Raw genomic sequence first — 11,912 nt, forward strand, 5'->3', positions numbered from 1 at the left:
GTCTGTCTACCTGCCTGTCTACATGTCTGTCTATCTATCCATCTATCCATCTATCTATATATCTGCCTGTCTGTCTGTCTGTCTGTCTGTCTGTCTGTCTGTCTGGGGTACTCACTGTAATAAGGGCCACCACCATGTGTGTCACAGCAGGTGCTCTCTCCTGTGTCATACAGTACCATACAGCACCATACAGTATCATACAGTAAAATACAGCACCATTCAGCACCATACAGTTCCATTCAGCACCATACAGTACCATTCAGCACCATGCAGTACCAATCAGCACCATTCAGCACCATACAGCACCATACAGTACCATAGGAGCAACATTCAGCACCATACAGCACCATTCAGCACCACTCAGTACCACACAGTACCATACAGCACCATACGGCACCATACAGCACCATACAGCACCAATTAGCACCATTCATGCACCATAGAGTACCATACAGCACCATACAGCACCATACAGCACCATAGCGTACCATACAGCACCATACACCCCCTTACAGCACCATACAGCACCATACAGCACCATACAGTACCATATCTCAGGTGTATCAGAACCTGAATGTAATGTTGATCTCACAGGGATTTACAGTAGTCATTTACATCACAGTAGTCATTTGCATTGCAGTAGTTGTTCACATTACAGTAGTTGTTTACATTACAGTAGTAATTTACATTACAGTAGTTGTTTACAGACTATTTACATAGGCAGGGCAGTGCTTTCCCTGGCCATGCGATGTGTGATGCTGAGCTGAGTTGTTGTGTAGGTGGCCTCCCCCACTCATCCCCCTCCGCTCCCCGTGTCGCCCCTGTATGTGTCCCCAGGCGGAAGCGAGTCCTCCTGGGACAAAGAGAAGCTCCAGTCTCCCCCCTCCTCTGGTGCTGCCCACAGCCTGGGTCACGCAGGCCTGTCAGGGCAGCACGGCCTGTCCAGCTCCCAACTCAACTCCCTGCAGCAGAACCACCTACTGGCCAACCGTGAGTCACACACACAAACACAAATACACACTTAATGTACACACACACACACACACACACACACACACACACACACACACACACACACACACACACACACACACACACAGCCTCCCTCCTCCCCTCTCTCTACATGTCTCCCTCAGTCTGTCACCAACCCCTGTATGGTCACCTGTCTGTGCTATGGTTAAAGTGATACAAAGATATCAAATAAAGTGTCTTAATGTACTGTGCATGAAAAAGTTAAACATCCATGGTGTGTCTATTAATAATCTGCTGGTGTCTATTAATCATTTTTATTTCACCTTTATTTAGCCAGGGAGGCTAGTTGAGAACAGATAAAGCAAAGCAGTGCGACAAAAACAACAACACAGAGTTACACATGGAAGAAATAAACATGCAGTCAATAATACAATAGAAAAAGTCTATATACAGTGTGTGCAAATGAGGTAGGATAAGGGGGGTGAGGCAATAAATAGGCCATAGTGGCGAAATAATTACAATATAGCAATTAAACACTGGAGTGATAGATGTGCAGAAGATGAGTGTGCAAGTAGAGGTACTGGGGTGCAAAGGAGCAAAAAAATAATAATAATTGTATGGGGGATGAGGTAGTTGGATGTGCTATTTACAGATGGGCTATGTACAGGTGCAGTGATCTGTGAGCTGCTCTGACAGCTAGTGCTTAAAGTTAGTGAGGGAGATATGAGTCTCCAGCTTCAGTGATTTTTACAGTTTGTTCCAGTCATTGGCAGAAGAGAACTGGAAGGAAAGGCGGCCAAAGTAGGAATTGGCTTTGGGGGTGACCAGTGAGATATACCTGCTGGAGTGCGTGCTACGGGTGGGTGCTGCTATGGTGACCAGTGAGCTGAGATAAGGCGGGGCTTTACCTAGCAAAGACTTATTGATGACCTTGAGCCAGTGGGTTTGGTGACAAATATGAAGCGAGGGCCAGCCAACGAGGGCATACAGGTCGCAGTGGTGGGTAGTATATGGGGCTTTGGTGACAAACGGATGGCACCGTAATAGACAGCATCCAATTTGCTGAGTAGAGTGTTGGAGGCTATTTTGTAAATGACATCGCCAAAGTCAAGGATTGGTAGGATAGTCAGTTTTACGAGGGTATTTTTGGCAACATGAGTGAAGGATGCTTTGTTGCGAAATAGGAAGCTGAATCAATATTTAATTTTGGATTGGAGATGCTTAATGTGAGTCTGGAAGGAGAGTTTACAGTCTAACCAGACACCTAGGTATTTGTAGTTGTCCACATATTCTAAGTCAGAACCGTCCAGAGTAGTGATGCTGGACGGGCGGGCAGGTGTGGGCAGCGATCGTTTGAAGAGCATGCATTTAGTTTTACTTGCATTTAAGAGCAGTTGGAGGCCACGGAAGGAGAGTTGTATTGCATTGAAGCTCGTCTGGAGGTTAGTTAATAACACATTGTCCAAAGAGGTGCCAGAAGTATACAAAATGGTGTTGTATGCGTAGAGGTGGATCAGAGAATCACCAGCCGCAAGAGCGACATCATTGATGTATACAGAGAAAAGAGTCGGCCCGAGAATTGAACCCTGTGGCACCCCCATAGAGACTGCCAGAGACAACAGGCCCTCCGGACAACAGGCCCTCCAATTTGACACACTGAACTCTGTCTGTGAAGTAGTTGGTGAACCAGGCGAGGCAGTAATTTGAGAAACCAAGGCTGTTGAGTCTGCCGATAAGAATGTGGTGATTGACAGAGTCAAAAGCATTGGCCAGGTCAATAAATACAGCTGCACAGTATTGTTTCTTATCGATGGCGGTTATGATATCATTTAGGACCTTGAGTATGGCTGAGGTGCACCCATGACCAGCTCGGAAACCAGATTGCATAGTGGAGAAGGATAAGGTGGGATTCGAAATGGTCGGTGATCTGTTTGTTAACTTGGCTTTCGAAGACCTTAGAAAGGCAGGGTAGGATAGATATAGGTCTGTAGCAGTTTGGGTCTAGAGTGTCTCCCCTTTTGAAGAGGGGGATGACCGCGGCGGCTTTCCAATCTTTGGGAATCTCAGACGACACGAAAGAGAGGTTGAACAGGCTAGTAATAGGGGGTGCAACAATTTTGGTGGATCATTTTACAAAGAGAGGGTCCAGATTGTCTAGCCCGGCTGATTTGTAGGGGTACAGATTTTGCAGCTCTTTCAGAACATCAGCTATCTGGATTTGGGTGAAAGAGAAATGGGGAGGCTTGGGCAAGTTGCTGTGGGTGTGAAGGGCTGTTGATCGGGGTAGAGGTAGCCAGGTGGAAAGCAAGGCCAGCCGTAGAAAAATGCTTATTGAAATTCTCAATTATCATGGATTTATTGGTGGTGACAGTGTTTCCTAGCCTCAGTGCAGTGGGCAGCTGGGAGGAGGTGCTCTTATTCTCCATGGACTTTACAGTGTCCCAGAACGTTTTGGAGTTTGTGCTACATGATGCAAATTTCTGTTTGAATTTCTGTTTGAAAAAGCTAGCCTTTGCTTTCCTAACTGCCTGTTTATATTGGTTCCTAACTTCCCTGAAAAGTTGCATATCGCGGGGGCTATTTGATGCTAATGCAGTACGCCACAGGATGTTTTTGTGCTGGTCAAGGGCAGTCAGGTCTGGAGTGAACCATTTTTATAATGGGGCATGCTTTGTCACAGCCGATGCTAGAAGAAGACCAAGGTGCAGCGTGGTCAGCGTACATTTTCCTTTTTATTTAAAATGTTTCCAACAAAACAACAAATGAAATAAACAACCGTGAAGCTTTACAGGGCATTAGCGCCACAAACAAAGTTAACTACCCACACTGAAAGGTGGGAAAAAGGGCTACCTAAGTATCGTTCCCAATCAGAGACAACGATAGACAGCTGTCCCTGATTGAGAACCATACCCGGCCAAAACATAGAAATAAAGAAACATAGAAAACAAAACATAGAATGCTCACCCCAAATCACACCCATACCAAACCAAATAGAGACATAAAAAGGCTCTCTAAGGTCAGGGCGTGACATGCTTATTTAAGATTGAATAAAGAATAATCTACTGGGGTGTCTATTAATAATATACTGGTGTCTATTAATAATCCACTGGTGTCTATCAATAATCTACTGGTGTCTATTCGTAATCTACTGGTGTCTATTAATAATCCACTGGTGTCTAATAATAATCCACTGGTGTGTCTATTAATAATCGAGTGATGTCTATCAATAATCTACTGGTGTCTATTCTTAATCTACAGGTGTCTATTAATAATATACTGGTGTCTATTAATAATCTACTGGTGTCTATTAATAATCCACGGGGGTGTCTATTATTAATCTACTGGTGTCTATTAATAATCTACTGGTGTCTTTTAATAATCTACAGGGGTGTCTATTAATAATCCACTGGTGTTCGATTAATAATCCACTGGTGTCTCTTAATAATCTAGTGGTGTCTATTCTTAATCTACTGGTGTCCTTTAATAATCTACTGGGGTGTCTATTAATAATCTACTGGTGTCTATTCTTAATCTACTGGTGTATTTTAATAATCTACCGGGGTGTCTATTAATAATCGACTGGTGTCTATTAATATTCCACTGGGGTGTATGTTAATAATCTACTGGTGTCTATTAATAATCCACTGATGTTTATTAATAATCTACGGGTGTCTATTAATAATACACGGGTGTGTATATTAATAATCTACTGTTGTGTATTAATAATCCGCTGGTGTGCCTATTACTAATCTACAGGGGTGTCTATTAATAATACACTGGTGTGTCTATTAATAATCTAGGGGTGTCTATTAATAATCTACTGGTGTCTATTCTTAATTTACTGGTGTATTTTAATAATCTACCGGGGTGTCTATTAATAATCGACTGGTGTCTATTAATATTCCACTGGGGTGCATGTTAATAATCTACTGGTGTCTTTTAAAAATCTACAGGCGTGTCTATTAATAATCCACTGGGGTGTCTATTAATAATCCACTGGTGTCTATTAATAATCCACTGGTGTCTATTAATAATCCACTGATGTTTATTAATAATCTACGGGTGTCTATTAATAATACACTGGTGTCTATTAATAATCCACTGATGTTTATTAATAATCTACGGGTGTCTATTACTAATCTACAGGGGTGTCTATTAATAATCTACGGGTGTCTATTAATAATCTACTGGTGTCTATTAATAATCCACTGGTGTCTATTAATAATCCACTGGTGTGTCTATTAATAATCCACTTTAAGAATACTCTCACCCGGCCTCCCGGGTGGCGCAGTAGTCTAGGGCACTGCATCGCAGCGCTAGCTGTGCCACCAGAGATTGTGGGTTCGCGACCGGGAGGTCCGTGGGGCGACTCACAATTGGCCTAGCGTCGTCCGGGTTAGGGAGGGTTTGGCCGGTAGGGATATCCTTGTCTCATCACGCACCAGCGACTCCTGTGGCAACAATTGGATACCACGAAATTGGGGAGAAAAAGGACGGTAAAATTCAACAAAAAAATTACAAAAATTTAAAAAAGTATACTCTCACCCAAACCCATATATGCACAGTCACTTTAACTATACATTCATGTACATATGTACATACTACCTCAATTGGGCTGACCAACCAGTGCTCCCGCACATTGGCTAACCGGGCTATCTGCATTGTGTCCCACCACCCACCAAGCCCTCTTTACGCTACTGATACTCTCTGTTCATCATATATGCATAGTCACTTTAACCATATCTACATCTACATACTACCACAATCAGCCTGACTAACCGGTGTCTGTATATAGCCTCGCTACTGTATATAGTCCCGCTGTTATTTTTCACTGTCTTTTTACTGTTGTTTTTATTTCTTTACTTACCTATTGTTCACCTAATACCTGTTTTGCACTGTTGGTTAGAGCCTGTAAGTCAGCATTTCACTGTACGGTTGTATTGTTGTATTCGGCGCACGTGACAAATCAACTTTGATTTGATTTGAAATATGGCAGTATTGTGCTCTTTCTATTTCAAATTCAAATTCAAATTCAAGCTGCTTTATTGGCATGAAAAACATTGTGTCAATATTGCCAAAGCAACAATGTATACAATATACATTGTAATACAATTAAAACAATGACAAACAATAATAACAATAACAATAACAGTAACAATAAAATGGTAACAGTCAATAGTCGAATGTAATGTATGGTGTAATGCACCACTACCACCACCACCATCATTAAACTGCTATCATTACCAATACCACCCATACCATTACTATTTGGAATGATAAACAATAATAATAATACTAATAACAATAACAGTAATAACAATAACAGTCCTAATAAGTAAGTTACTGCTTACTATGCAGATGTTATTATTCAGTGTCCCTCAGGCTATGGCAGGCAAATACATATTTGGCTGCAAGAGAAGCCATTGCTCCTTCGCCCATGAGTATTTTTAGTTTTTCCTCTGGGTTTAATAAGTAAAAATTTTGAATAAATGTAGTCATTTCTGTGAATAATGAATCTCTTGGTGAGGAATATTTATCACAGTAAAGGAGAAAGTGCATCTCTGTCTCTACCTCCCCTGTCGTGCAGTGACCACATACACGCTCCTCTTTGGGTAGCCATGTCTTTTTATGTCTGCCGGTTTCTATTGCCAATCGGTGGTCACTCAGCCTGTACTTGGTAAGGATCTGTCTCTGCTTCGAATCTCTGACAGAGTAGAGATATTCAGCCAATTCATATTCTCTGTTTAGGGTCAGATAGCAATTTAGTCGGCTTTGGGATTTTGTTTCGTTTTTCCAATGTTGTAAATATGAGTCCTTTGATTGGTTCATGATTTTGTTTATTGGAATTCTTTCTTTTGAAGCAGTGCTGGTGTCAGCTTGGTTGGTTAGGTCCAACACCAGCTGACTGAGAGGGCTCGTTTCTGGGCTCAGCTCTTGGGTTTGAAGTGCTTTAAATTGCAGACTCGAATTTGGACTTGAATTTAGATGTAGCCAAAATTTTAATGATCTTTTCTGTATTTTCATTATTACTGGAAAGCGGCCCAATTCTGCCCTACATGCATTAGTTGGTGTATTTCTCTGGACTTGTAGGATTTTCCGACAGAATTCTGCATGTAGGGTTTCAATTGGATGTTTGTCCCACATTTTAAAGTCCAGTTTATTGAGTGGCCCCCAAACCTCACTTCCGTAAAGAGCTATTGGTAGGATTACACTGTCAAATATTTTGGTCCAAATTCTAATTGGGATGTTGATTTTGAATAATTTCATTTTTATTGCATACAATGCTCTGCGGGCTTTTTCTTTGAGTGCATTCACTGCCATATTAAAGTTTCCCGATGCAGATATGGTCAGACCAAGGTATGTGTAATTTTTTGTGTGTTCAATTATGGTGTTGTTCAGGGTGAATTTATATTTGTGTTTCTGACATCTGTTTTGTTTTTGGAAAATCATGATTTTAGTTTTTGGGAAATTTACTGCCAGGGCCCAATTATGGCAATATTGCTCTAGAATATTAATGTTCTGTTGAAGACCTTCTTTGGTTGGTGATAGAAGTACCAAGTCATCAGCATATAGCAGGTATTTCACCTCTGTGTCAAATAGTGTGAGTCCTGGGGCTGGAGAATGGTCCAACATGTCTGCTAATTCATTGATATAAATGTTGAAAAGATTTGGACTCAAACTACAGCCTTGTCTCACACCTCGACATTGTGAAAAGAATTCTGTTCTTTGGTTTTTGATTTTTATTGCACACTTGTTTTCTGTGTACATACATTTTATTAAGTCATACACCTTACCACCAAGCCCACTTTGGAGAATTTTGTAGAATAGCCCTTCGTGCCAAATGGAATCAAATGCTTTTTTAAAGTCAATAAAGCAAGCAAAGATTTTGCCCTCTTTTTTTTGGTGGACGTGTTTATTAATTAGTGTGTGTAAGGTGTATATATGGTCAGTAGTGCGATGGTTAGGGAGAAAGCCAATTTGACATTTAGTTATTACATTTTTTTCTTGAAGAAAGGTTTGGATTCTTGAATTCAAAATGCTACAGAAAACCTTTCCCAAGTTACTGTTTACACAAATTCCCCTGTAATTATTGGGGTCTGATTTGTCTCCACTTTTGTGGATAGGGGAGATGAGCCCGTGGTTCCAGACATCAGGGAAGCAGCCAGAAGTTAAAACCATGTTGTTATTTCTCTCTCTCTCTCTCTCTCTCTCTCTCTCTCTTCTCTCTCTCTCTCTCTATCTCTCTCTCTCTCGCTCTATCTCTCTCTCTCTCGCTGTCTCTCTCTTTTCTCACCCTCTCTCTCCCACACTCTCTCTCCATTCCTCTCTTTCGCTCTCTCTTTCCCTCACCTTCTCTCTCTCCCCCTCTCTTCATCTCTTTCTCTCCCTCACCATATCTCTCTCTCCCACTCTCTCTCTCCTTATTTCTCTCTCTTTCTCCCTCACCATCTCTCCCTCTCACTCTCACTCTCTCCCTCTCTCTCTCTCTTCCTCACCCTCCTTTTCTCTCTCTCTCTCTCTCTCTCTCTCTCTCTCTCTCTCACCCTCCCTCTCTCTCTCCCTCTATTTCTCCCTCACCATCTCTCTTCCGCTCTCCCTCTGTCACTCTCTCTCGCTTCCTCACCCTCCTCTCTCTCTCTCTCACCCCCCCCTCTCTCTCTCCCTCCCTCACCCTCACACTCTCGCTCTCTATCTCTATTTGTCTCTCTCTGTCTCTCCCTCACCCCCCTCTCTCTCTCTCTCTCTCTCCCTATCTCTCTCACTCTCTCTCTTTCTCCCTCACCCTCCTTCTCCCTCTCTCACCCTCTCTCTCTCACTCTCTTTCTCCTTCACCATCTCTCTTCTTCTCTCCCTCTCTCTCTCTCTTCCTCACCCTCCTCTCTCTCTCTCACACACCCTCTCTCCCTCACCCTCTCTCTCTCTCTCTCTCTCTCTCTCTCTCTCTCTCTCTCCCTCACCCTCACCCTCACCCCCCCCCCCTCTTCCTCATTCCCGCTCACTCTTTCTGTCTGCAGGACTGGACCTTCCATTCATGATGATGCCCCACCCCCTGCTGCCCGTCAGCCTGCCGCCTGCCTCTGTTGCCATGGCAATGAACCAGATGAACCACCTGAACACCATCGCAAACATGGCCGCTGCAGCTCAGATGCACAGCCCCTTGTCCAGAGCAGGAGCGTCTGTCATCAAGGTAAGAAAAAGGACTCACATGCTCACAGACATTCATCTTCTAGAGATATTCTCATTGTTTTGCGAAGCCGCTGTAGCAATTCACCCAACACTCTGAATACCAAGACCTTCACATTACCTGTAGGCTTTAAGCCATATACCTATGGTTTATTCCTCATTCATACCACCCATCTGTGAATGTATTTCAACAATGCTCACTACACCACTAGTGCTATTATAATAGAGTGTACAGATGTGAGAGACTTTCATCCCCCTTAAAATGGATGTTAGTCTGTGGCTATCATATTAGCACTGTTGAAGAGGGCTATAATTCAGCTCTAGAGACTAGTATGAGTATAATTCCAAATAGGAAAATATGTTAATATCGACATTAGATTCTTCCATCTCCCCACGAGGCCAGAACAGAGAGGATGGGTAGACGTTTCCTACCAAGGGGGTTGGCAGACTGCTAGGGTAGTGTTTGTCACTGAGACTCACGGCTCATGTCAGAGACAGCCAGGGGCTTACCGTACAGCCAGGGGAAATAGCATTTACACATATACACACAGAGAGACAGACACCCAGAGAGACAAACGCCCAGAGAGACAGACATCCAGAGAGACAGACACACAGAGAGACCGACACCCAGAGAGACAAACACCCAGAGAGACCGACACACAGATATACAGACATCCAGAGAGACAGACACACAGAGAGACCGACACCCAGAGAGAACGACACCCAGAGAGACAGACACCCAGAGAGACAGACACACAGAGACAGACACCCAGAGAGACAGACACCTAGAGAGACAGACACCCAGAGACAAACACCCAGAGAGACAGACACCCAGAGAGACAGACACACAGAGACAGACATCCAGAGAGACAGACACACAGAGAGACCGACACCCAGAGACAGACACCCAGAGAGACAGACACCCAGAGAGACAGACACACAGAGAGACCGACACCCAGAGACAGACACCCAGAGAGACAGACACCCAGAGAGACAGACACCCAGAGAGACAGACACCCAGAGAGACAGACACACCAGAGACCGACACCCAGAGAGACCGACACACAGAGAGACAGACACCCAGAGAGACCGTCACCCAGAGAGAACGACACCCAGAGAGACAGACACGCAGAGAGGCAGACGCCCAGAGAGACAGACACCCAGAGAGACAGACACACAGAGAGACCGACACCCAGAGAGACCGACACACAGAGAGACAGACGCCCAGAGAGACAGACGCCCAGAGAGACATACACCCGGTGAGACAGACGCCCAGAGAGACAGACGCCCAGAGAGACAGACATCCTACTGCTTTGCTATTCCAGCATCAGCTTGATCAATTAACTGAATGAATTTCTAAATACATGTAGTATATTTGTTTTCAATCAGACACTAACACAGACTATTCAACTCACTTCTCAGACACAGCACCCTTCCTCTAGTGACCTGCTCCAGAGGGGCATGTATGTTGTCTATTTTTTGTGTCCTGCCCACAGAGTCATAGTTTTTTTGAGGGGGCTAGGGCAGGCCGTAGATCGCCTCTATTTAAATAGTACCATCCGGATTGCAGATGGCAGAAGGAGATTGCAGCGTCTGGTGCTGTTTACTTTTCCAGCACCCCCCTCACCCCGGCCTGTTTGCCTTACCCTACATAGATATCAGAGGAGAGGAGAGGGGAGAGGTAAGGAGAGAGGGGAGAGGAGAAGAGGGAAGGAGAGAAGGAAGAGGAGAGAGGGGAGAGGAGAGGAAAGGACAGAGGGGAGAAGAGAGGAGAGAGGGGAGAAGAGAGGAGAGAGGGGAGAAGAGAGGAGAGAGGGGAGAAGAGAGGAGAGAAGGGAGAGAAGAGGGGAGGAGAGAGGGCTTAATCTCCATTTGGATTGTCTGACATTAGGAGTGTTAGGGACGAGGGACCAGCAGATGTGAGGTGTCCACATGTGTTATAGCTAGCTATGTGTGTATTTGTTTATAAATGTGTGTGTGTGTGTTTATAAATGTGTGTGTGTGTGTGTGTGTGTGTGACTTTACTGAATTAACTCTTTATCAGTCTGACCCTCGGTCTCTGTGGCAGGAGTGTGTCCAGGACAGCCCTTCTCCAGCCCCCTCCATGGAGGAAGGTCCTCGCCCGGGCTCCCAGCCCTCCTCACACCCCAGCAGCAGTGCCTCCAGCTCCCCCGCCCCGCACCAACACACCCCTGACCGCCTGGGTGAGACACAAGCATATCTTTCTTTCTCATGTCTCTCTGCCTCTCCTCCTCTCTATAGCTCTCTGTGTCTCTCTGTATGCCTGTCTCTCTGCCTCTCCTCCTCTCTATAGCTCTCTGTGTCTCTCTGTATGCCTGTCTCTCTGCCTCTCCTCCTCTCTATAGCTCTCTGTGTCTCTCTGTATGCCTGTCTCTCTGCCTCTCCTCCTCTCTATAGCTATCTGTGTCGCTCTGTATGCCTGTCTCTCTGCCTCTCCTCCTCTCTATAGCTCTCTGTGTCTCTCTGTATGCCTGTCTCTCTGCCTCTCCTCCTCTCTATAGCTCTCTGTGTCTCTCTGTATGCCTGTCTCTCTGCCTCTCCTCCTCTCTATAGCTATCTGTGTCGCTCTGTATGCCTGTCTCTCTGCCTCTCCTCCTCTCTATAGCTCTCTGTGTCTCTCTGTATGCCTGTCTCTCTGCCTCTCCTCCTCTCTATAGCTCTCTGTGTCTCTCTGTATGCCTGTCTCTCTGCCTCTCCTCCTCTCTATAGCTCTCTGTGTCTCTCTGTATTCCTGT

General features: G+C 44.6%; 1 protein-coding gene across 1 annotated transcript in view; it reads left to right on the plus strand.

The window, feature by feature from the left end:
* The window catches only part of LOC129863162 (dachshund homolog 2-like), a 128,953-nt gene that overhangs the window by 57,130 nt on the left and 59,911 nt on the right, over positions 1-11,912 (plus strand). The window contains exons 4-6 of the mRNA XM_055935092.1: positions 838-990; positions 8,988-9,160; positions 11,225-11,360. Of these exons, the coding sequence (XP_055791067.1) occupies positions 838-990; positions 8,988-9,160; positions 11,225-11,360 (462 nt within the window). The remainder of the gene's footprint in view (positions 1-837; positions 991-8,987; positions 9,161-11,224; positions 11,361-11,912) is intronic.

This window comes from Salvelinus fontinalis, chromosome 10 (genome assembly GCF_029448725.1).
Source record: "Salvelinus fontinalis isolate EN_2023a chromosome 10, ASM2944872v1, whole genome shotgun sequence".
In the NCBI taxonomy this organism is placed as follows: Eukaryota; Metazoa; Chordata; class Actinopteri; order Salmoniformes; family Salmonidae; genus Salvelinus; species Salvelinus fontinalis.